At 59.7% G+C, this 25,610-nt stretch overlaps 2 protein-coding genes across 2 annotated transcripts; both read right to left on the bottom strand.

The window, feature by feature from the left end:
- Window positions 1-11,463: 11,463 nt before the first annotated feature.
- LOC126232515 (uncharacterized) lies at window positions 11,464-12,243 on the bottom strand. The gene has a single exon (XM_049942762.1). It carries the CDS (start codon window positions 12,241-12,243, stop codon window positions 11,464-11,466), a length of 780 nt encoding a protein of 259 aa, XP_049798719.1.
- A 12,328-nt stretch (window positions 12,244-24,571) lies between these two features.
- Window positions 24,572-25,351, bottom strand: LOC126232516 (uncharacterized). The gene has a single exon (XM_049942763.1). It carries the CDS (start codon window positions 25,349-25,351, stop codon window positions 24,572-24,574), a length of 780 nt encoding a protein of 259 aa, XP_049798720.1.
- Between the last annotated feature and the right edge of the window lie 259 nt (window positions 25,352-25,610).

The raw sequence follows: 25,610 nt of genomic DNA on the forward strand, positions 1-25,610 counted from the left end.
TTAGAAAGGCTCGATTGCATGCAACCGGTGGTGGTGTGTTCGTCGCTGTTTGAGTAGTAGTTTTGATCCTGTAGTGAAGTAGAGGTGGATGGTTCCTGTGAAATATTGTGGGTGGAGGTTACACCCAACAACCGAGCTAGGTTTAATAATAATTGGCTCCTTTGACCGACCTCCCGACGCAGCAGCATTAGTGGCAGAACAACGGAGAGACGGATTTTGGAAACACATTTCACATACATTTTCCTCAGCATGTTAGGGTCTTAGGTGGAGATTTCAATTTACCCGATATAGACTGGGACACTCAGATGATGTTCAGGACGGGTGGTAGGGGGACAGAGAGCATCGAGTGACATTATACTGAGTGCACTGTCCGAAAATCACCTCGAGCAAAATGAACAGAGAACCGACTCGTGGAGATAACATCGTGGACCTACGGATGACAAACAGACCCGAACGTGTTTCGACTCTGTATGTGCAGAACAGGGACGCAGTGATCATAAGGCCGTTGCAGGGAGGACGGTGTATCTATCTGTTTTGGCTAGCAAGAGTAATAGAAGGCAGATTTGCAGACGACCCGACAGATGAAAAGGCAAATGCCTGTTCCGACACTGACAATGTTGAGTGTTCATGGAGAAAGTGCAAGGCAATGGTAAAAATGCGTTTTTAGACAGGTACGTGCCGAGTGTCGAACTGTGAGGGATGGGAAAAAAAACCCACCGTGGTATACTACAACAACAACGTTAGGAAACTGTTGCGAAAGCAAAGAGAGCTTCACCCAAAGTTTAAACGCAGCCAAAACCTCCGAGACAAACAGAAGCTAAACGATGTCCAAAGTGTGAGCGTAAGGAGGGCTATGCGTGAAGCGTTCAGTGAATTCGAAAGTAGAACAAACCCTATGTACCGACGTTGACAGAAAATGCTAGGACGTTCCGGTCTTGCGTTGAATCAGTAAGTGGCTCGAAACAGCATATCCAGACACTCCGGCATGGTGATGGCATTGAAACAGAGGATGACACGCGTAAAGCTGTGAAATACCTAAACACCTGTTTCCAAAGCTGTTTCACAGAGGACGGACCGCACTGCAGTTCCGTCTCTAAATGCTCGCACGAACGAGAAACCGGCTGACATCGAAATAAGTGTCCAAGGAGGAATGGGAAAGTCCGCCGGACCCGACGGGATTACCAATTCGCGATTCCTACACAGGGTACGCGAAACAACCTGCCCCCCTTCTAACAGCCGTGTACCGCAAGTCTCTGGAGAGGAAGGGAGGGTTCCAAATGATTGGAAAAGAGCACAGGTAGTCCCAGTCGTCGAGCAGATGCGCAAAAACCATAGACCCATATCTCTGACGTCGATGTGTTGTAGAACATGTTGTTTGCTCGAGTATCATGTCGTTTGTGGAAACTCCAGAGTCTACTATGTAGGAATCCATGTTGGATTCCGGAAACAGCGATCGTGTGTGAGACCCCCAGCTCGCTTTATTTGCGCATGAGACCCAGAAAATATGAGATACAGGCTCCCAGGTGGATGCCATTGTCGTTGACGTCCGGAAGGCGTTCGATACAGCTCCGCACCGTCGCCTGATAAACGACGTAAGAGTCTACAGAATATCAGACCAACTGTGTGGCTGGATTGACGAGATGTTAGCAGACGGAACACAGCATGTTGTTATCAATGGAGAGACAGACGTCTACAGACGTTAAAGTAACCCCTGGCGTGCCACGGGGGAGTGTTATGGGACCATTGCTTTTCACAATTCATATCATATAAATGAGCTAGTAGATAGTGCCGGACGTTCCATGCGTCGTTTCGCGGATGATGTGCTGTATGTAGTATACAGAGAGGTTGCAGGACGATCGGCAGCGGATAGGCACCCGGTGCAGGGAGTGGCAACTGTCCCCTTAACATAGACAAATGTGATGTATTGCGAATATACAGAAAGAAGGATCGTTTATTGTATGATTGATTATATGATAGCGGGACAAACACTGGTAGCTGTGACGTCTGTAAAATATGTATCTGGGAGTATGCGTGCGGAATGATTTGGAAGTGGAATGATGATCAGATAAAAGTAATTGTTGGTAAGGCGGGTACCAGGTTGAGATGCACTGGGAGAATGCTTAGCAAAAATGTAGTCCATCAACAAAGGAGGTGGCTTACAAAAACACGCGTTCGACCGACCCATACGTGAGTGTTGCCCACCAGTGTGGGATGCGTAGCAGGTCGGGTTGACGGAGGAGATAGAGAAAGGTCCAACGTTTCGTCACAGGGTTATGTGGTAACCGTGATAGTTAAGTGGCAGACTCTGCAAGGGAGGCGCTCTCTGCATCGCGGTGTAGCTTGCTCGCCAGGTTTTCGAGAGGGTGCGTTTCCGGATGAGGTATCGAATATATTGCTTCCCCGTACGTATATACCTCCCGAGGAGATCCCGAATGTAGTAAAAGTAGAGAGATTCGAGCGCGCACGGAGGCTTTCAGACAGTCGTTGTTCCCGCGAACCATACGCGACTGGAACGGCAAAGGGAGGCAATGACGACAGTGGCACGTAACGTAAAAAGTGCCCTCCGCCACACACCGTTGGGTGGCTTGCGGCGTATAAATGTAGGAGGTCGGCTGTCGTGTGTGCTTGGAGGCAGATTCGGTGTGTCTGTAGTTGCGGACGGCGGTCAGCCCCCCTCGCGTAAGCGGCGAGGGGCGGCGGCGCTCGGTTGGCCGGTGCCGATGTTGCGCAGGCGGCGCCCGTTTTGTTTGCGGCGGGCAATTTTGTGAGAAAGGGGCGCGAATGTTGGCGGGCGAGGTGGCCCGACGGCTGCGGGCCGATCGGGAAACGGTGGGAGGGCGATGGGGCGGCGGAGGTGCGTTTGCACGGCCGGCATCGCCGCACGCCTCCGCTTGTGTGGCTGTGGCGGCGGCCGCGCTGGCCGGGCTGGCGCGGCGACGGTGTGGCACTTTTGCCGAAGGTTTGGCCATTGTGGCGGGTCGTCGGCTGGGGCTGTGGGGGCGGCATGTGGGCGGGGGCGGCGATTCTCGGCGGGCCGAGCCAGGCTGTAGCGCGCGGTAGCTGCAGTTTGGCCGTGGTTTGCGGCGCTGCCGTGGCGACTGGTTGGCGACTGTGGTGTGGCCGTGTGTAGCCCCATCCTCGGTGGTTTGAACGGCGCGGGTGGTTGCGGCGCAGGTTTGGGGCTGGTCCGCACAGGCTGTCGGACGTTGGGCGGTAGCAAGCGCGGGAGGCGCGGCGCGGCGGCGCGCAGAGTGGCGGCCGCTCTCTCGGCCGTCCGCGCCCGCCCGCGACACTGGCTGGGCCTGGCGGCGCGGCGGCTATTCTCTGCCGCCGTGCTTGCCGCCTGCCGCTCTCGCTCTCGCTCTCGTGTGTGTACGCGCGTCGTCGAAATAATGGCAGATCAGGCGGCTACGAACGAGACTGCTGCGGCACCCGCCGCCACCGGCACGACGAAGAAGGCCAAGTCTGCGGCGTCTGCGAAGAAGCCGCGCGCCAAGCCTGCGCACCCGCGCACCTCTGAGATGGTGACGGCCGCCATCAAGAGTCTGAAGGAGCGCGGCGGCTCGTCGCTGCAGGCGATCAAGAAGTACATTGCCGCGCACTACAAGCTGGACGCGGAGAAGCTGGCGCCCTTTATCAAGAAGTACCTCAAGTCGGCCGTCGTGGCTGGCGAGCTGGTGCAGACGAAGGGGAAGGGCGCGTCCGGCTCTTTCAAGCTTGCCGGCGCCGGCGGCGGGGCGGCCGAGGGCGGCAAGGCCCGTGCCGGCGGTGCGAAGAAGAAGCGCGCCGCTCCGGCCAGCAAGGAGAAGAAGGGCGCCCGTGCGGCCGGCGCAAAGAAGGCTGGTGGCGTGAAGGCGGCGACCGGTCGGAAGGCGGGCGCCGCCAAGAAGGCGTCTGCGGCGTCGGCGGCTCCCGCGGGTGCGAAGAAGGCGGCTGCGGCCAAGCCGGCCAAGGCCAAGTCGCCGTCGAAGGCGAAGAAGGCCGCGAAGGTTCCGACGAAGAAGCCGAAGGCGCCGCGCCCGAAGAAGGCGACGACGCCGTCTAAGGCGAAGGCTTCGCCCAAGAAGAAGAAGTGAAGTTAAAGTAAAGAAAGGAAAGGGGAAGGAAGGGAAGGGCTGGCGCTTGACCCCGTCGTCCCCCACCCCCCTCCCCCGCGTCGTCTAGTGGCGCGCGATGGCACGGCTGCGCGCGGCCCAAAACGGCCCTTCTCAGGGCCATCAGAGGACGTCGGGAAGGCGTTGATTGTCGTGCTTGGCGCGTTGTGTTGTCTTGTTTGGGTGGCCGTGCGTGCATGCGCCGGGGTGTGTGTGTGTGTGTGTGTGTGTGTGGGGTTGGTTGGTGTTTGTGTGGCGTTTCTGTATGACCCTTGTGGGTACTGTGTGCGTGCCGTGGTGGTTGGATTGTGGGGCCGGTGGCGGTAGGCGGCGGCGCGCGGTAGCGGAGCGGTTGTGGCCGTTTTGTTTTGTGTTTTGTATTTTGTGCGGCGGCCGACGGTTGGTTTCTCATGTTTCTGGAGACTCTGTTTGTTTGCTTGCTTTGCGGATGGCGCGTCTTGTTTGTTATGTGTGTGTCCTCTCTGTGTGAAAGGGGGACGGGGACGTTGAGACGTGGAAGTGGCCGGCGGGAATTGGGAAGGCGCGGTGGCGCCTCGGAGACGGCGGCGGCCAGCCACCCGTGGTGACGTCGTCCGGCTGTTTGTTTGTGTGTATTTGAAGGGGTGGGGTGGGATGACGTCGATTGTGATTGTTGGCGAGAGCGGCTGTGTACGGGAGGGAGGGTGGGGAATTGTGGTGGTTGTTTTAACGGGGCTAGAGAGAGAGGCTGGGCGGCAAGACCGACAAAAGTTTTGCTCGCGACGGAGAGATGTTAGTGGCCCTGAAAAGGGCCGTTTTTTTTGTGTTGCGCGCGTGCGGTGCCGTGCCGCGGCTAAGCGGTTTAGGCGCGCTCGCCGCGGATGCGGCGCGCGAGCTGGATGTCCTTGGGCATGATGGTGACGCGCTTGGCGTGGATTGCGCACAGGTTGGTGTCTTCGAAGAGGCCGACGAGGTAGGCCTCGCTGGCCTCCTGCAGGGCCATGACTGCGGAGCTCTGGAAGCGCAGGTCGGTCTTGAAGTCCTGGGCGATCTCGCGCACTAGGCGCTGGAACGGCAGCTTGCGGATGAGCAGCTCTGTGCTCTTCTGGTAGCGCCTGATTTCTCGCAGGGCGACGGTGCCCGGCCTGTAGCGGTGGGGCTTCTTGACGCCGCCGGTGGCGGGCGCGCTCTTCCTCGCCGCCTTGGTGGCGAGCTGTTTGCGCGGCGCCTTTCCGCCGGTGGACTTGCGGGCCGTTTGCTTTGTGCGGGCCATAGCGGTTAGCGGTGCGTGCGGTAGCGAAGCGTCCGGTGCTGCCTTGACAACGGGCCCGCGCGGGCCCGTGCTGCGCTTATATGCCCTCGGTGCGCGTGGTGGGGGGAGGGCGGGCCAGAGTCTATATAGGGGGGCGGCGCGCGCTCACGGCGCACCGTAGCCGACTCGCTAGCGCCGGGTGAGGAGCTGCCGCTTGTGCTTTTTTTGTTGCTTGAGGAGGAGGAAGAATGACAGGCCGCGGCAAGGGAGGAAAGGGGCTGGGCAAGGGTGGCGCCAAGCGGCACCGCAAGGTGTTGCGCGACAACATCCAGGGCATCACGAAGCCCGCCATCCGCCGCCTGGCTCGCAGGGGCGGCGTGAAGCGCATCTCTGGTCTGATCTACGAGGAGACCCGCGGAGTGCTGAAGGTGTTCCTGGAGAACGTGATCCGCGACGCGGTGACGTACACTGAGCACGCCAAGCGCAAGACTGTGACGGCCATGGACGTGGTGTACGCCCTGAAGAGGCAGGGGCGCACCCTGTACGGTTTCGGCGGTTAGGCAGGCAGCCGGTGTGCTGTGCTGTGGCCTTCCCGCGGCCGTGCCGTTGCCCGTGCTTGGTGGGAGAGACGAAAAACGGCCCTTTTCAGGGCCACCACACTGTTCGGAAATTGAAAAGTGCGAAAGGGTCTGTGTTGCCTGCCTGCCTCTGTGTGTGTGTGTTTGTTGTTGTTGTTGTTGTTGTTGTGCGCCTCTGTTGCTTTGCGTGCGTGCGTTCCGTTTGGAGTTTCGACGTGACGTGTGTGATGATGGATGCGGGAGGGCGCGGCTGAGTCCGGTGTGTGCGTGGTTTGTTTGTGGCGCGGGCCGGATCATCGATCGGATCAGCTGTTTGGTTTGGTTTGGTTTGTCCTGTGCCTGTGTGTTTGGAGAGCGCGCGCGGCGGCCCGCGTGTCGTCCGTCGTCGGGCCGTTACGCGCTCTTTTAATTATGAACATATTAACAATGATCACATCACATTATTGGTGTATTGATGTCGTTGTCGTTGTTTGGAACGCGACTGTGCGTGCGTGGAGGGGTGCAGAAAAAATGTGTGTGTGTTCGGCCACACGGGCTGTGGACAAGATGGCGGACGTGCGCCGGCGCTGTGGACGTTGTTGTAAAGTGCGGCGAGGACGACGGAAACTTTGCTTTGGACGTAGGTTTGTGTGGTGGCCCTGAAAAGGGCCGATTGTTGTGAGGCGAGCCGGCAAGGCAAAGGCGCGTTTGCGTTTGCGTGCAGGGAGCACGCAAGCGCAGCGCCGCGGTCCCTGTTTAGGCCTTCTTCTCGGTCTTCTTTGGCAGCAGGACGGCCTGGATGTTGGGCAGGACACCACCCTGTGCGATGGTGACGCCCGACAAGAGCTTGTTGAGCTCCTCGTCGTTGCGGATGGCGAGCTGCAGGTGGCGCGGGATGATGCGCGTCTTCTTGTTGTCGCGGGCCGCGTTTCCGGCCAGCTCGAGCACCTCAGCCGCGAGGTACTCCATGACGGCGGCGAGGTAGACGGGCGCCCCGGCGCCGACGCGCTCGGCGTAGTTTCCCTTGCGCAGGAGGCGGTGGATTCTGCCGACCGGGAACTGGAGCCCAGCCCTGCTTGAGCGGGACTTTGACTTGCCCTTGACTTTGCCTCCCTTTCCGCGTCCGGACATGGCGTTTGGCTAGTGGCGTAAGCGCTAAACACGTAACCGTAACGGTGCGAGCCGCAGCGAGTCGAGCAGCGGAGTGCGTGCGTGTGCCGGCGGCGGCGGGGTGGGGGTCCCTTTATGGGCTCGGGTGCGGCGGCCGGTTGCGCGCGCGCCCCATTGGTCGGCGGCCGCAACAGGGCGAGCTGGTAAAGGTGCGGTGTTGCGGTAGCGGCGGGTGCCACTGTGTGGGGAGACGCTGACTAGAGCGGAGCGCTTGCTGCCTGTTGTTGTACGTTCGAGATGCCGCCCAAGACTAGCGGGAAGGCCGCCAAGAAGGCCGGCAAGGCGCAGAAGAACATTTCGAAGGGCGACAAGAAGAAGAAGCGCAAGAGGAAGGAGAGCTATGCCATCTACATCTACAAGGTGCTGAAGCAGGTGCACCCCGACACGGGCATCTCGTCGAAGGCGATGAGCATCATGAACAGCTTCGTGAACGACATTTTCGAGCGCATTGCGGCCGAGGCGTCTCGCCTGGCGCACTACAACAAGCGCTCGACCATCACGTCCCGCGAGATCCAGACGGCTGTGCGGCTCTTGCTGCCTGGCGAGCTGGCCAAGCACGCCGTGAGCGAGGGCACGAAGGCGGTGACCAAGTACACGAGCTCCAAGTAAGGAGGAGGTTGTTACTTCGGCTCTTGGAAGGAAGGAAGGAAGGAAGGAAGGAAGGAAGCTCCCTCCGTTGCGAGAGCGGCAAAACGGCCCTTTTCAGGGCCACCAAATTGCCTTTGCGGGAAGAGCGGAATTGTTTGTGTGTGTGTGAGTGAGTGAGTGAGTGAGTGAGTGAGAGGGGCGGCATAGCTACCCGGTTTGGTTGGTTGCGAGGCAGCTGGTGGTGCTGCTGTGCCGTGGTGGTGTGGTCTCGAATGTGGTTGTGGTTGTGGTTACTGGGGTACGGCCGCGAGGGTTTGGTTGCCGCCGGTGTGACGTGGAATGCGTGCACGAGTCTTGGCGTGGTTGTTTGTCGACACACAGATAGATCGATAGGAGGTGTTGGTGCTGTCTGTGGCGCTGATTCATGTCTTTGTCTCCGTCTGCCCGGTTAGTCACGTGACTGCAATTGAAAGTCCTCGCGATTGATTGATTGTTGGATGTCACCGTTACGGCCGTCTGTTGTCACATCATACATGATGGCGAGGGTGAAATGTTGTGTTGCCGTCGACTATTCCCTTTGCTGTACGGCGCGTTGGTGTGTGTGTGTTGGTGACGTTTTAAATGGACGTGTCGTACTATCATCCATTACGAAGTCGCCAAGAAATGTACGGGCGGGTGGGGTAGGCGACACGCACGGTGGTGTACCTATTTGGCCCTTGATTTGATGATAGCCGTTTCTGCAGTTTGACTGATGATTGATTGGACTGTTGTGCGCACGCACGTCATTCACGGTGCACGTGTGTTCGGTTGAGTACAGTAAGCGTGAGGCTAGACGACGACGGTCGTTGTTTGTTGTTATGGGCGTACACGCGTTTCGTTGGTCTGTGTCCCCCGGTGTGAAATGGCAGGTGTGTCGGTGATGTGATCCGATCCGGCGGCTCTGAGTAACTGTCAATATCGGCGCGGTACACCGGCGTCATGGCAACGTGTCGGTGTTCACACCAGTCGCACTGTGGCACCGTCGGCGCCGCGAACGGTGACGAAAGGCTGACCTTTGATCGGTCGAGTGTCGTGTCTGGGCAGAACGTGTGGAATGAGCAAAACTGTTGGGGACGGAAACAATGGTGGAGGAGGGGAACGGAAAGTAATAAAACAAACAAAATGGAGAAGCAATCACCGGAAAACGAAGCAGGGAAAAACGGAGAGGCGCTGTCTATAGCAACGGAACGTTCCCGTGCATTGCAGCCGCACTGAAAGGCGTTTACGGCGCGGCTGCAGGTGTCGGCCGTGGTGACGGCTGAATTGCATTGCCTTCCCGGATGAAACGTTCGCCGACATGGCTCGGAGGAGGAATCTATGAGAATGCGTTGCCCTTGCCTGCCGTTTCGTGTGCCCTCCTGTTGTGTACGCTGTTGTTGTCCGGTGTAGCGAAGGGTGTGTATGTAGGGGTGTGTGTGTGTTTAGTGGGGAATTGGAAGGTCGATAGCTGCCGTCACGGTCAAGATAACGCAGTCAAAGGTGTCGCGAAAAAGTGTGTTAGCCGTGGTTGGTTGGTTCGTGTGTTTTAAAGAGAATGGACGAGAGAGAGAAAGTAGGTGGAGAGTGCGTTGCGTGTTGCCTAACTGCGTCCGCGAATATGGCAGTAGTTGGTGGTGGGCGTGCCCTTGCATGTGGCCCGGAAGGCGTGTCCGTTTCGCGGTAGTGGCACCGCTGCTGGCATATTCGGGAGATGGGAGGGGCGCGAAAGGAGAAAGGAGACGCGGAGGCTTTTAAAGACGGGGAGGGCGCGTGTGGGTGGCTCGCGCTGCGCTCGGCGGTTGTGTTTGTGCAACAAATGTGTTGCCGGGAGGGGACCGTTGTTGTGGTGCGGTTGTAGCCTCAGACGCGGCCGGCAGTGAACGTGAGACGACGGATGCGGGCCGGGGCGGCGCATGTCGCCGGTGCCATGCCTTTTAAGAGCCGCGTGGTCGGGGGTGTGCGCACCGTGTGTCGTGTTGCGAGACAGCATCATTTGTGCTGCGTGGCGTGGCGTGGCGTGGGGGCGAGGAGAGCGAGCCGCGCGGTGTGCTTGTGCGCCGGAGAATGGCACACTGCGCCTGCCCGTTGAGGAGGCCGATGGCCGTGGTGTGGTGGAAATGGAGCGCGTCGGACGTGCACCAATGAGAAAGAGAAACAAAGCGGCGACAACGAACGAAAGGGGGAGGGAGGCCATTGTGTCACATGCGGCGGTGGGAGGAAAAAAAAAAAAACAAACAAACAAACAAACAAGAAACGAAGACGTAAGAAAGAGGAGAAACAACAAAGAGAATGAGTCGTGCGTTCGCGAGGGGGGGTGCGCGTGTAACTCCGGTACGCGCAGTGCCGGAGCCCAACGGCTGTGTCGTCGACGCCAGTGCTTGTCGGCCGAATGGGTGCGGGAATAGAGGCAGCGTCGGCACGGAGAAGCAAGCAAGAAGGAAGGACGCACGCGCGCTGCGGCGTTTGGCGCGGTTTGCGGCTGGCGCCTTTGGTGGCAACGGCCGGGACAAGCAGCGGTGTATGGTGGTGTGCGGGGCGGACAGGGGCGGCGGCGGTGGTGGACTGGGAGGAGGCGAGGCGGCGCCGACGGTGGCGTGTGGTACGGCGAAAACGGGACGGACGGACGGCGGATGTTGGAGAGGCGCCGCGCACGCAGACACATGGAAGGAAGGAAGGAACGAACGCAAGGGAACAAATGGAGGGGGCGAATGTGGAGATGCGGGCAGGCGGTGGTGTTTGTGGGCATGTGGTGGGGAGAAGGGCGGGGGCGGGAGGACAGAGGCGAGGCGACTGCGTGCTTGCTCGCTCGCTCGCGTGTCTTTTGTTTTTGTGTTTGTTTTTCCATCGTTTGGTCGCCTTGGAGCCTGTCGGTCCCGTCCGTGTGTGGCCACGCTTCGGGTGCGTGTATGTTTGTACGTTTCGTTTGTTCGTCTTCTGCAGCAGAGGCGGTGCGCGGCAGTGGGAACGCCTGCCTGGCGGCTGGGACGGCCAGCAAATGCGGTTGGATGGGCGGCCACAGCACCGCACCTGTGCCCAAGGAGGCGACGCTGGCGGCGGGGCCCCCTCGGATGCGGCCGGCTGGGGGCTGTGTGCGCTGCCGCTGCCGCTGCCGCCGCCGCCGCCGCCGCCGCCGCCGCCGCCGCCGCCGCCGCCGCCGCCGGTGCTGGTGCTGGTGCTGGTGCAGCAGCAACAACGACGAACAACGAGTAAGCAAGAAGAGGACGAAGCGGATGGCTGGTGGGTGAGTGCATTTATTTAGGCGGTCGACAAGGCAGTGCGTGATGTGGCGTTGTGACGGGGGTTTGCTCACGTGGCCTCGTTTGTGTTGATGCGCAGGAAGATGAGATGCGGGCAGACGCAGACGCGTACAGAGAGACGAGCCCGGTCTGCAGCAGGATGTGTGGCGCGGCGCGCCGAGTGCAGAGCAGCGCGCGCCGCCTGGGCCGGGCTGGGCCCGCCCGGCGGCGGGCCGCGCTGTTGTCGCGGACGTGAGCGCCCCCTGGCGGGTGGTCGGAGGCGGCGCGGTGGACGTGTGTCCGGTTGGCCAGTGCACATTGCGAGTGGCTGGCTGGCGGTCGGCGGCGAGACGGGAGAGGAGGTATGTGTCGCGGGCGCCTTTGCTGCGCTGCGTCGTTGCGTGCCTGGGCGTGCGCCTGTCGACTGTGTGTGACTGTGTTGGGCGTTGTGCCACGTACGTGTGTGCTCGGCCGAAGGCGTCGGAAGAAAAAGAGAGAGAGAGACGGGCGGGAAAGTGGGTCGGTGTGCGTGCGTCGCCCGTGATGCGATGATGTCGCGTCATGTCATGTCATGTCTTTGCGAAACGGCTGCCGAGAGGTGTGTGGTGGCGAGCGGGAATGTGCGTTTGGTGGTTGCCGGCCGGCCGGCAGTTGTTGGTGGTTCCTCCTGTGTGGTTGTTTGTGCTGCTTTGATGGCAACGTGGAAGGACGCCGGTTTTTCCGTGCCTTGCGTGTGGTTGTGTCGACGGTGACTGGTTGGGGGTGTGCGCCGATGCACGTGCCATGTTGTTATGTTTGGGTCGTGAGTGTGTTTTTGGCTGTGTTGTTGTGTACGGGAAGGGGGAGAGAGGAGGAGGCGGCGGCGGCGGCGGCGGCGGCGGGGGTGATAGTGCGTGCAGTAGTGCCGTTGCGACGGGCGTCGGGTGGAGCCGTGCGTAGTGGCGGAAAGGTGTAGGTTGCGGGAAGCGAGCCCGTCGCGTGTCGTCGTCGACGACGGGGTCGCGTGCGCTGTGAATCGAGAGTGGCGGGAAAGGGGCAGCGTGCCGCTGTGTCGTGGTCGTTAGCAGAGGCCTGTGTGCCTGTCCGTTTGTTTTCTGTCGGACGCTTGGTGCGAGGTGTTTGTTTTGTTTTGTTGCCGCCGCCGCGGTTGTTTTTGTTTGTCGGCTGTGCTGTGTCGGTGGGTCGGCGAGCTGTTTTGCGGTGCGTGAATGTGTTGGTGCAAAAGTGGCGGCGGCGTCATGGCTGCGACCGCGACGAGCCGCGGGCGCGCCATTGATGATGTTGAACACAGAGCGGCTGTGTGCAATGGGAGGCCTTGTGTACGGGTAGCGGTGTTGTCGTACGTGCATCCGGCCCGGTGCGGAAAGCGCCGTTGCGGTTGCGGGTTGCCTCTGGTCGCGACGTGTGGTGCTCGGCTTTGTGGGTTTTTTTGGTGCCCCTTTGGCCGGTGGGTGGTGTTTGTTGTTTTGTGTGTGTGTGTGTGTGTGTGTGTGTGGTCGGTCTCTTTGGCGCTCGGTATATATCTGCCTCCTGCTCGGTCTTGTTGTCGACGTCGTCTGTAGTTTTTTGCGGCTTGCCGACGACCGACCGACCGAACTACTACCTACCTGTGACAGCTACGTGTGGCGCCCGAAGGTGAACGTAACGTGACCTCGGCGCCCTTAGCCTAACCTAAGATGTCCGGCCGTAAGGTAGGTGCGGCCACCTGACGCCTCACGTCCGAACGCTTAACCTAACTTTGACGCCTAACCTAACTTTAACCCTTAACCTAACCCACGTCCACCTAACGTAACCTAACCTAACCCAAGCGACGCCAACCCTAACCTAAGGTGTTGTACACTGCGAATGTCGAAGGCATGTTATAGTCTTAGGTGGAGAGCACTACACGCAACAAGCGGCTACACGGGTAGCAGGGGTTGTGTGGCGTGGGCTGGGCGGTTTTGTTAGGTTAGATGGCCTTGGGCAAGTACAGAAAGGGGGCAACAGCAGCCTCAACGGGTGCGGGGACCAAGCAGCAATCGGTATCGTTTGTTAATTGTCAACTGTCGAAGCTGCGTTGGTACAGTACCGGAACCGCAAGCGCTGACAGAGAAAGCACCGAAGCTCTGCAATCGTGATAAGGTACAGAAAGCTGGCTGACGCCAGGGATAAATTCTGCCGAAATTGTCACAAAGGTACAGACGGTGTTTTAGAAAGGCTCGATTGCATGCAACCGGTGGTGGTGTGTTCGTCGCTGTTTGAGTAGTAGTTTTGATCCTGTAGTGAAGTAGAGGTGGATGGTTCCTGTGAAATATTGTGGGTGGAGGTTACACCCAACAACCGAGCTAGGTTTAATAATAATTGGCTCCTTTGACCGACCTCCCGACGCAGCAGCATTAGTGGCAGAACAACGGAGAGACGGATTTTGGAAACACATTTCACATACATTTTCCTCAGCATGTTAGGGTCTTAGGTGGAGATTTCAATTTACCCGATATAGACTGGGACACTCAGATGATGTTCAGGACGGGTGGTAGGGGGACAGAGAGCATCGAGTGACATTATACTGAGTGCACTGTCCGAAAATCACCTCGAGCAAAATGAACAGAGAACCGACTCGTGGAGATAACATCGTGGACCTACGGATGACAAACAGACCCGAACGTGTTTCGACTCTGTATGTGCAGAACAGGGACGCAGTGATCATAAGGCCGTTGCAGGGAGGACGGTGTATCTATCTGTTTTGGCTAGCAAGAGTAATAGAAGGCAGATTTGCAGACGACCCGACAGATGAAAAGGCAAATGCCTGTTCCGACACTGACAATGTTGAGTGTTCATGGAGAAAGTGCAAGGCAATGGTAAAAATGCGTTTTTAGACAGGTACGTGCCGAGTGTCGAACTGTGAGGGATGGGAAAAAAAACCCACCGTGGTATACTACAACAACAACGTTAGGAAACTGTTGCGAAAGCAAAGAGAGCTTCACCCAAAGTTTAAACGCAGCCAAAACCTCCGAGACAAACAGAAGCTAAACGATGTCCAAAGTGTGAGCGTAAGGAGGGCTATGCGTGAAGCGTTCAGTGAATTCGAAAGTAGAACAAACCCTATGTACCGACGTTGACAGAAAATGCTAGGACGTTCCGGTCTTGCGTTGAATCAGTAAGTGGCTCGAAACAGCATATCCAGACACTCCGGCATGGTGATGGCATTGAAACAGAGGATGACACGCGTAAAGCTGTGAAATACCTAAACACCTGTTTCCAAAGCTGTTTCACAGAGGACGGACCGCACTGCAGTTCCGTCTCTAAATGCTCGCACGAACGAGAAACCGGCTGACATCGAAATAAGTGTCCAAGGAGGAATGGGAAAGTCCGCCGGACCCGACGGGATTACCAATTCGCGATTCCTACACAGGGTACGCGAAACAACCTGCCCCCCTTCTAACAGCCGTGTACCGCAAGTCTCTGGAGAGGAAGGGAGGGTTCCAAATGATTGGAAAAGAGCACAGGTAGTCCCAGTCGTCGAGCAGATGCGCAAAAACCATAGACCCATATCTCTGACGTCGATGTGTTGTAGAACATGTTGTTTGCTCGAGTATCATGTCGTTTGTGGAAACTCCAGAGTCTACTATGTAGGAATCCATGTTGGATTCCGGAAACAGCGATCGTGTGTGAGACCCCCAGCTCGCTTTATTTGCGCATGAGACCCAGAAAATATGAGATACAGGCTCCCAGGTGGATGCCATTGTCGTTGACGTCCGGAAGGCGTTCGATACAGCTCCGCACCGTCGCCTGATAAACGACGTAAGAGTCTACAGAATATCAGACCAACTGTGTGGCTGGATTGACGAGATGTTAGCAGACGGAACACAGCATGTTGTTATCAATGGAGAGACAGACGTCTACAGACGTTAAAGTAACCCCTGGCGTGCCACGGGGGAGTGTTATGGGACCATTGCTTTTCACAATTCATATCATATAAATGAGCTAGTAGATAGTGCCGGACGTTCCATGCGTCGTTTCGCGGATGATGTGCTGTATGTAGTATACAGAGAGGTTGCAGGACGATCGGCAGCGGATAGGCACCCGGTGCAGGGAGTGGCAACTGTCCCCTTAACATAGACAAATGTGATGTATTGCGAATATACAGAAAGAAGGATCGTTTATTGTATGATTGATTATATGATAGCGGGACAAACACTGGTAGCTGTGACGTCTGTAAAATATGTATCTGGGAGTATGCGTGCGGAATGATTTGGAAGTGGAATGATGATCAGATAAAAGTAATTGTTGGTAAGGCGGGTACCAGGTTGAGATGCACTGGGAGAATGCTTAGCAAAAATGTAGTCCATCAACAAAGGAGGTGGCTTACAAAAACACGCGTTCGACCGACCCATACGTGAGTGTTGCCCACCAGTGTGGGATGCGTAGCAGGTCGGGTTGACGGAGGAGATAGAGAAAGGTCCAACGTTTCGTCACAGGGTTATGTGGTAACCGTGATAGTTAAGTGGCAGACTCTGCAAGGGAGGCGCTCTCTGCATCGCGGTGTAGCTTGCTCGCCAGGTTTTCGAGAGGGTGCGTTTCCGGATGAGGTATCGAATATATTGCTTCCCCGTACGTATATACCTCCCGAGGAGATCCCGAATGTAGTAAAAGTAGAGAGATTCGAGCGCGCACGGAGGCTTTCAGACAGTCGTTGTTCCCGCGAACCATACGCGACTGGAACGGCAAAGGGAGGCAATGACGACAGTGGCACGTAACGTAAAAAGTGCCCTCCGCCACACACCGTTGGGTGGCTTGCGGCGTATAAATGTAGGAGGTCGGCTGTCGTGTGTGCTTGGAGGCAGATTCGGTGTGTCTGTAGTTGCGGACGGCGGTCAGCCCCCCTCGCGTAAGCGGCGAGGGGCGGCGGCGCTCGGTTGGCCGGTGCCGATGTTGCGCAGGCGGCGCCCGTTTTGTTTGCGGCGGGCAATTTTGTGAGAAAGGGGCGCGAATGTTGGCGGGCGAGGTGGCCCGACGGCTGCGGGCCGATCGGGAAACGGTGGGAGGGCGATGGGGCGGCGGAGGTGCGTTTGCACGGCCGGCATCGCCGCACGCCTCCGCTTGTGTGGCTGTGGCGGCGGCCGCGCTGGCCGGGCTGGCGCGGCGACGGTGTGGCACTTTTGCCGAAGGTTTGGCCATTGTGGCGGGTCGTCGGCTGGGGCTGTGGGGGCGGCATGTGGGCGGGGGCGGCGATTCTCGGCGGGCCGAGCCAGGCTGTAGCGCGCGGTAGCTGCAGTTTGGCCGTGGTTTGCGGCGCTGCCGTGGCGACTGGTTGGCGACTGTGGTGTGGCCGTGTGTAGCCCCATCCTCGGTGGTTTGAACGGCGCGGGTGGTTGCGGCGCAGGTTTGGGGCTGGTCCGCACAGGCTGTCGGACGTTGGGCGGTAGCAAGCGCGGGAGGCGCGGCGCGGCGGCGCGCAGAGTGGCGGCCGCTCTCTCGGCCGTCCGCGCCCGCCCGCGACACTGGCTGGGCCTGGCGGCGCGGCGGCTATTCTCTGCCGCCGTGCTTGCCGCCTGCCGCTCTCGCTCTCGCTCTCGTGTGTGTACGCGCGTCGTCGAAATAATGGCAGATCAGGCGGCTACGAACGAGACTGCTGCGGCACCCGCCGCCACCGGCACGACGAAGAAGGCCAAGTCTGCGGCGTCTGCGAAGAAGCCGCGCGCCAAGCCTGCGCACCCGCGCACCTCTGAGATGGTGACGGCCGCCATCAAGAGTCTGAAGGAGCGCGGCGGCTCGTCGCTGCAGGCGATCAAGAAGTACATTGCCGCGCACTACAAGCTGGACGCGGAGAAGCTGGCGCCCTTTATCAAGAAGTACCTCAAGTCGGCCGTCGTGGCTGGCGAGCTGGTGCAGACGAAGGGGAAGGGCGCGTCCGGCTCTTTCAAGCTTGCCGGCGCCGGCGGCGGGGCGGCCGAGGGCGGCAAGGCCCGTGCCGGCGGTGCGAAGAAGAAGCGCGCCGCTCCGGCCAGCAAGGAGAAGAAGGGCGCCCGTGCGGCCGGCGCAAAGAAGGCTGGTGGCGTGAAGGCGGCGACCGGTCGGAAGGCGGGCGCCGCCAAGAAGGCGTCGGCGGCTCCCGCGGGTGCGAAGAAGGCGGCTGCGGCCAAGCCGGCCAAGGCCAAGTCGCCGTCGAAGGCGAAGAAGGCCGCGAAGGTTCCGACGAAGAAGCCGAAGGCGCCGCGCCCGAAGAAGGCGACGACGCCGTCTAAGGCGAAGGCTTCGCCCAAGAAGAAGAAGTGAAGTTAAAGTAAAGAAAGGAAAGGGGAAGGAAGGGAAGGGCTGGCGCTTGACCCCGTCGTCCCCCACCCCCCTCCCCCGCGTCGTCTAGTGGCGCGCGATGGCACGGCTGCGCGCGGCCCAAAACGGCCCTTCTCAGGGCCATCAGAGGACGTCGGGAAGGCGTTGATTGTCGTGCTTGGCGCGTTGTGTTGTCTTGTTTGGGTGGCCGTGCGTGCATGCGCCGGGGTGTGTGTGTGTGTGTGTGTGTGTGGGGTTGGTTGGTGTTTGTGTGGCGTTTCTGTATGACCCTTGTGGGTACTGTGTGCGTGCCGTGGTGGTTGGATTGTGGGGCCGGTGGCGGTAGGCGGCGGCGCGCGGTAGCGGAGCGGTTGTGGCCGTTTTGTTTTGTGTTTTGTATTTTGTGCGGCGGCCGACGGTTGGTTTCTCATGTTTCTGGAGACTCTGTTTGTTTGCTTGCTTTGCGGATGGCGCGTCTTGTTTGTTATGTGTGTGTCCTCTCTGTGTGAAAGGGGGACGGGGACGTTGAGACGTGGAAGTGGCCGGCGGGAATTGGGAAGGCGCGGTGGCGCCTCGGAGACGGCGGCGGCCAGCCACCCGTGGTGACGTCGTCCGGCTGTTTGTTTGTGTGTATTTGAAGGGGTGGGGTGGGATGACGTCGATTGTGATTGTTGGCGAGAGCGGCTGTGTACGGGAGGGAGGGTGGGGAATTGTGGTGGTTGTTTTAACGGGGCTAGAGAGAGAGGCTGGGCGGCAAGACCGACAAAAGTTTTGCTCGCGACGGAGAGATGTTAGTGGCCCTGAAAAGGGCCGTTTTTTTTGTGTTGCGCGCGTGCGGTGCCGTGCCGCGGCTAAGCGGTTTAGGCGCGCTCGCCGCGGATGCGGCGCGCGAGCTGGATGTCCTTGGGCATGATGGTGACGCGCTTGGCGTGGATTGCGCACAGGTTGGTGTCTTCGAAGAGGCCGACGAGGTAGGCCTCGCTGGCCTCCTGCAGGGCCATGACTGCGGAGCTCTGGAAGCGCAGGTCGGTCTTGAAGTCCTGGGCGATCTCGCGCACTAGGCGCTGGAACGGCAGCTTGCGGATGAGCAGCTCTGTGCTCTTCTGGTAGCGCCTGATTTCTCGCAGGGCGACGGTGCCCGGCCTGTAGCGGTGGGGCTTCTTGACGCCGCCGGTGGCGGGCGCGCTCTTCCTCGCCGCCTTGGTGGCGAGCTGTTTGCGCGGCGCCTTTCCGCCGGTGGACTTGCGGGCCGTTTGCTTTGTGCGGGCCATAGCGGTTAGCGGTGCGTGCGGTAGCGAAGCGTCCGGTGCTGCCTTGACAACGGGCCCGCGCGGGCCCGTGCTGCGCTTATATGCCCTCGGTGCGCGTGGTGGGGGGAGGGCGGGCCAGAGTCTATATAGGGGGGCGGCGCGCGCTCACGGCGCACCGTAGCCGACTCGCTAGCGCCGGGTGAGGAGCTGCCGCTTGTGCTTTTTTTGTTGCTTGAGGAGGAGGAAGAATGACAGGCCGCGGCAAGGGAGGAAAGGGGCTGGGCAAGGGTGGCGCCAAGCGGCACCGCAAGGTGTTGCGCGACAACATCCAGGGCATCACGAAGCCCGCCATCCGCCGCCTGGCTCGCAGGGGCGGCGTGAAGCGCATCTCTGGTCTGATCTACGAGGAGACCCGCGGAGTGCTGAAGGTGTTCCTGGAGAACGTGATCCGCGACGCGGTGACGTACACTGAGCACGCCAAGCGCAAGACTGTGACGGCCATGGACGTGGTGTACGCCCTGAAGAGGCAGGGGCGCACCCTGTACGGTTTCGGCGGTTAGGCAGGCAGCCGGTGTGCTGTGCTGTGGCCTTCCCGCGGCCGTGCCGTTGCCCGTGCTTGGTGGGAGAGACGAAAAACGGCCCTTTTCAGGGCCACCACACTGTTCGGAAATTGAAAAGTGCGAAAGGGTCTGTGTTGCCTGCCTGCCTCTGTGTGTGTGTGTTTGTTGTTGTTGTTGTTGTTGTTGTGCGCCTCTGTTGCTTTGCGTGCGTGCGTTCCGTTTGGAGTTTCGACGTGACGTGTGTGATGATGGATGCGGGAGGGCGCGGCTGAGTCCGGTGTGTGCGTGGTTTGTTTGTGGCGCGGGCCGGATCATCGATCGGATCAGCTGTTTGGTTTGGTTTGGTTTGTCCTGTGCCTGTGTGTTTGGAGAGCGCGCGCGGCGGCCCGCGTGTCGTCCGTCGTCGGGCCGTTACGCGCTCTTTTAATTATGAACATATTAACAATGATCACATCACATTATTGGTGTATTGATGTCGTTGTCGTTGTTTGGAACGCGACTGTGCGTGCGTGGAGGGGTGCAGAAAAAATGTGTGTGTGTTCGGCCACACGGGCTGTGGACAAGATGGCGGACGTGCGCCGGCGCTGTGGACGTTGTTGTAAAGTGCGGCGAGGACGACGGAAACTTTGCTTTGGACGTAGGTTTGTGTGGTGGCCCTGAAAAGGGCCGATTGTTGTGAGGCGAGCCGGCAAGGCAAAGGCGCGTTTGCGTTTGCGTGCAGGGAGCACGCAAGCGCAGCGCCGCGGTCCCTGTTTAGGCCTTCTTCTCGGTCTTCTTTGGCAGCAGGACGGCCTGGATGTTGGGCAGGACACCACCCTGTGCGATGGTGACGCCCGACAAGAGCTTGTTGAGCTCCTCGTCGTTGCGGATGGCGAGCTGCAGGTGGCGCGGGATGATGCGCGTCTTCTTGTTGTCGCGGGCCGCGTTTCCGGCCAGCTCGAGCACCTCAGCCGCGAGGTACTCCATGACGGCGGCGAGGTAGACGGGCGCCCCGGCGCCGACGCGCTCGGCGTAGTTTCCCTTGCGCAGGAGGCGGTGGATTCTGCCGACCGGGAACTGGAGCCCAGCCCTGCTTGAGCGGGACTTTGACTTGCCCTTGACTTTGCCTCCCTTTCCGCGTCCGGACATGGCGTTTGGCTAGTGGCGTAAGCGCTAAACACGTAACCGTAACGGTGCGAGCCGCAGCGAGTCGAGCAGCGGAGTGCGTGCGTGTGCCGGCGGCGGCGGGGTGGGGGTCCCTTTATGGGCTCGGGTGCGGCGGCCGGTTGCGCGCGCGCCCCATTGGTCGGCGGCCGCAACAGGGCGAGCTGGTAAAGGTGCGGTGTTGCGGTAGCGGCGGGTGCCACTGTGTGGGGAGACGCTGACTAGAGCGGAGCGCTTGCTGCCTGTTGTTGTACGTTCGAGATGCCGCCCAAGACTAGCGGGAAGGCCGCCAAGAAGGCCGGCAAGGCGCAGAAGAACATTTCGAAGGGCGACAAGAAGAAGAAGCGCAAGAGGAAGGAGAGCTATGCCATCTACATCTACAAGGTGCTGAAGCAGGTGCACCCCGACACGGGCATCTCGTCGAAGGCGATGAGCATCATGAACAGCTTCGTGAACGACATTTTCGAGCGCATTGCGGCCGAGGCGTCTCGCCTGGCGCACTACAACAAGCGCTCGACCATCACGTCCCGCGAGATCCAGACGGCTGTGCGGCTCTTGCTGCCTGGCGAGCTGGCCAAGCACGCCGTGAGCGAGGGCACGAAGGCGGTGACCAAGTACACGAGCTCCAAGTAAGGAGGAGGTTGTTACTTCGGCTCTTGGAAGGAAGGAAGGAAGGAAGGAAGGAAGGAAGGAAGGAAGCTCCCTCCGTTGCGAGAGCGGCAAAACGGCCCTTTTCAGGGCCACCAAATTGCCTTTGCGGGAAGAGCGGAATTGTTTGTGTGTGTGTGAGTGAGTGAGTGAGTGAGTGAGTGAGAGGGGCGGCATAGCTACCCGGTTTGGTTGGTTGCGAGGCAGCTGGTGGTGCTGCTGTGCCGTGGTGGTGTGGTCTCGAATGTGGTTGTGGTTGTGGTTACTGGGGTACGGCCGCGAGGGTTTGGTTGCCGCCGGTGTGACGTGGAATGCGTGCACGAGTCTTGGCGTGGTTGTTTGTCGACACACAGATAGATCGATAGGAGGTGTTGGTGCTGTCTGTGGCGCTGATTCATGTCTTTGTCTCCGTCTGCCCGGTTAGTCACGTGACTGCAATTGAAAGTCCTCGCGATTGATTGATTGTTGGATGTCACCGTTACGGCCGTCTGTTGTCACATCATACATGATGGCGAGGGTGAAATGTTGTGTTGCCGTCGACTATTCCCTTTGCTGTACGGCGCGTTGGTGTGTGTGTGTTGGTGACGTTTTAAATGGACGTGTCGTACTATCATCCATTACGAAGTCGCCAAGAAATGTACGGGCGGGTGGGGTAGGCGACACGCACGGTGGTGTACCTATTTGGCCCTTGATTTGATGATAGCCGTTTCTGCAGTTTGACTGATGATTGATTGGACTGTTGTGCGCACGCACGTCATTCACGGTGCACGTGTGTTCGGTTGAGTACAGTAAGCGTGAGGCTAGACGACGACGGTCGTTGTTTGTTGTTATGGGCGTACACGCGTTTCGTTGGTCTGTGTCCCCCGGTGTGAAATGGCAGGTGTGTCGGTGATGTGATCCGATCCGGCGGCTCTGAGTAACTGTCAATATCGGCGCGGTACACTCAATATCGGCGCGGTACACCGGCGTCATGGCAACGTGTCGGTGTTCACACCAGTCGCACTGTGGCACCGTCGGCGCCGCGAACGGTGACGAAAGGCTGACCTTTGATCGGTCGAGTGTCGTGTCTGGGCAGAACGTGTGGAATGAGCAAAACTGTTGGGGACGGAAACAATGGTGGAGGAGGGGAACGGAAAGTAATAAAACAAACAAAATGGAGAAGCAATCACCGGAAAACGAAGCAGGGAAAAACGGAGAGGCGCTGTCTATAGCAACGGAACGTTCCCGTGCATTGCAGCCGCACTGAAAGGCGTTTACGGCGCGGCTGCAGGTGTCGGCCGTGGTGACGGCTGAATTGCATTGCCTTCCCGGATGAAACGTTCGCCGACATGGCTCGGAGGAGGAATCTATGAGAATGCGTTGCCCTTGCCTGCCGTTTCGTGTGCCCTCCTGTTGTGTACGCTGTTGTTGTCCGGTGTAGCGAAGGGTGTGTATGTAGGGGTGTGTGTGTGTTTAGTGGGGAATTGGAAGGTCGATAGCTGCCGTCACGGTCAAGATAACGCAGTCAAAGGTGTCGCGAAAAAGTGTGTTAGCCGTGGTTGGTTGGTTCGTGTGTTTTAAAGAGAATGGACGAGAGAGAGAAAGTAGGTGGAGAGTGCGTTGCGTGTTGCCTAACTGCGTCCGCGAATATGGCAGTAGTTGGTGGTGGGCGTGCCCTTGCATGTGGCCCGGAAGGCGTGTCCGTTTCGCGGTAGTGGCACCGCTGCTGGCATATTCGGGAGATGGGAGGGGCGCGAAAGGAGAAAGGAGACGCGGAGGCTTTTAAAGACGGGGAGGGCGCGTGTGGGTGGCTCGCGCTGCGCTCGGCGGTTGTGTTTGTGCAACAAATGTGTTGCCGGGAGGGGACCGTTGTTGTGGTGCGGTTGTAGCCTCAGACGCGGCCGGCAGTGAACGTGAGACGACGGATGCGGGCCGGGGCGGCGCATGTCGCCGGTGCCATGCCTTTTAAGAGCCGCGTGGTCGGGGGTGTGCGCACCGTGTGTCGTGTTGCGAGACAGCATCATTTGTGCTGCGTGGCGTGGCGTGGCGTGGGGGCGAGGAGAGCGAGCCGCGCGGTGTGCTTGTGCGCCGGAGAATGGCACACTGCGCCTGCCCGTTGAGGAGGCCGATGGCCGTGGTGTGGTGGAAATGGAGCGCGTCGGACGTGCACCAATGAGAAAGAGAAACAAAGCGGCGACAACGAACGAAAGGGGGAGGGAGGCCATTGTGTCACATGCGGCGGTGGGAGGAAAAAAAAAAAAACAAACAAACAAACAAACAAGAAACGAAGACGTAAGAAAGAGGAGAAACAACAAAGAGAATGAGTCGTGCGTTCGCGAGGGGGGGTGCGCGTGTAACTCCGGTACGCGCAGTGCCGGAGCCCAACGGCTGTGTCGTCGACGCCAGTGCTTGTCGGCCGAATGGGTGCGGGAATAGAGGCAGCGTCGGCACGGAGAAGCAAGCAAGAAGGAAGGACGCACGCGCGCTGCGGCGTTTGGCGCGGTTTGCGGCTGGCGCCTTTGGTGGCAACGGCCGGGACAAGCAGCGGTGTATGGTGGTGTGCGGGGCGGACAGGGGCGGCGGCGGTGGTGGACTGGGAGGAGGCGAGGCGGCGCCGACGGTGGCGTGTGGTACGGCGAAAACGGGACGGACGGACGGCGGATGTTGGAGAGGCGCCGCGCACGCAGACACATGGAAGGAAGGAAGGAACGAACGCAAGGGAACAAATGGAGGGGGCGAATGTGGAGATGCGGGCAGGCGGTGGTGTTTGTGGGCATGTGGTGGGGAGAAGGGCGGGGGCGGGAGGACAGAGGCGAGGCGACTGCGTGCTTGCTCGCTCGCTCGCGTGTCTTTTGTTTTTGTGTTTGTTTTTCCATCGTTTGGTCGCCTTGGAGCCTGTCGGTCCCGTCCGTGTGTGGCCACGCTTCGGGTGCGTGTATGTTTGTACGTTTCGTTTGTTCGTCTTCTGCAGCAGAGGCGGTGCGCGGCAGTGGGAACGCCTGCCTGGCGGCTGGGACGGCCAGCAAATGCGGTTGGATGGGCGGCCACAGCACCGCACCTGTGCCCAAGGAGGCGACGCTGGCGGCGGGGCCCCCTCGGATGCGGCCGGCTGGGGGCTGTGTGCGCTGCCGCTGCCGCTGCCGCCGCCGCCGCCGCCGCCGCCGCCGCCGCCGCCGCCGCCGCCGCCGCCGCCGCCGCCGGTGCTGGTGCTGGTGCTGGTGCAGCAGCAACAACGACGAACAACGAGTAAGCAAGAAGAGGACGAAGCGGATGGCTGGTGGGTGAGTGCATTTATTTAGGCGGTCGACAAGGCAGTGCGTGATGTGGCGTTGTGACGGGGGTTTGCTCACGTGGCCTCGTTTGTGTTGATGCGCAGGAAGATGAGATGCGGGCAGACGCAGACGCGTACAGAGAGACGAGCCCGGTCTGCAGCAGGATGTGTGGCGCGGCGCGCCGAGTGCAGAGCAGCGCGCGCCGCCTGGGCCGGGCTGGGCCCGCCCGGCGGCGGGCCGCGCTGTTGTCGCGGACGTGAGCGCCCCCTGGCGGGTGGTCGGAGGCGGCGCGGTGGACGTGTGTCCGGTTGGCCAGTGCACATTGCGAGTGGCTGGCTGGCGGTCGGCGGCGAGACGGGAGAGGAGGTATGTGTCGCGGGCGCCTTTGCTGCGCTGCGTCGTTGCGTGCCTGGGCGTGCGCCTGTCGACTGTGTGTGACTGTGTTGGGCGTTGTGCCACGTACGTGTGTGCTCGGCCGAAGGCGTCGGAAGAAAAAGAGAGAGAGAGACGGGCGGGAAAGTGGGTCGGTGTGCGTGCGTCGCCCGTGATGCGATGATGTCGCGTCATGTCATGTCATGTCTTTGCGAAACGGCTGCCGAGAGGTGTGTGGTGGCGAGCGGGAATGTGCGTTTGGTGGTTGCCGGCCGGCCGGCAGTTGTTGGTGGTTCCTCCTGTGTGGTTGTTTGTGCTGCTTTGATGGCAACGTGGAAGGACGCCGGTTTTTCCGTGCCTTGCGTGTGGTTGTGTCGACGGTGACTGGTTGGGGGTGTGCGCCGATGCACGTGCCATGTTGTTATGTTTGGGTCGTGAGTGTGTTTTTGGCTGTGTTGTTGTGTACGGGAAGGGGGAGAGAGGAGGAGGCGGCGGCGGCGGCGGCGGCGGCGGGGGTGATAGTGCGTGCAGTAGTGCCGTTGCGACGGGCGTCGGGTGGAGCCGTGCGTAGTGGCGGAAAGGTGTAGGTTGCGGGAAGCGAGCCCGTCGCGTGTCGTCGTCGACGACGGGGTCGCGTGCGCTGTGAATCGAGAGTGGCGGGAAAGGGGCAGCGTGCCGCTGTGTCGTGGTCGTTAGCAGAGGCCTGTGTGCCTGTCCGTTTGTTTTCTGTCGGACGCTTGGTGCGAGGTGTTTGTTTTGTTTTGTTGCCGCCGCCGCGGTTGTTTTTGTTTGTCGGCTGTGCTGTGTCGGTGGGTCGGCGAGCTGTTTTGCGGTGCGTGAATGTGTTGGTGCAAAAGTGGCGGCGGCGTCATGGCTGCGACCGCGACGAGCCGCGGGCGCGCCATTGATGATGTTGAACACAGAGCGGCTGTGTGCAATGGGAGGCCTTGTGTACGGGTAGCGGTGTTGTCGTACGTGCATCCGGCCCGGTGCGGAAAGCGCCGTTGCGGTTGCGGGTTGCCTCTGGTCGCGACGTGTGGTGCTCGGCTTTGTGGGTTTTTTTGGTGCCCCTTTGGCCGGTGGGTGGTGTTTGTTGTTTTGTGTGTGTGTGTGTGTGTGTGTGTGTGGTCGGTCTCTTTGGCGCTCGGTATATATCTGCCTCCTGCTCGGTCTTGTTGTCGACGTCGTCTGTAGTTTTTTGCGGCTTGCCGACGACCGACCGACCGAACTACTACCTACC

Source organism: Schistocerca nitens, unplaced genomic scaffold (genome assembly GCF_023898315.1).
Source record: "Schistocerca nitens isolate TAMUIC-IGC-003100 unplaced genomic scaffold, iqSchNite1.1 HiC_scaffold_519, whole genome shotgun sequence".
Taxonomy (NCBI): domain Eukaryota; kingdom Metazoa; phylum Arthropoda; class Insecta; order Orthoptera; family Acrididae; genus Schistocerca; species Schistocerca nitens.

Excerpts from the sequence above, each read along its gene's own strand:
- LOC126232515 (XM_049942762.1), bottom strand. The coding sequence starts at position 12,243 with ATGCACGTACGACAACACCGCTACCCGTACACAAGGCCTCCCATTGCA.
- LOC126232516 (XM_049942763.1), bottom strand. The coding sequence starts at position 25,351 with ATGCACGTACGACAACACCGCTACCCGTACACAAGGCCTCCCATTGCA.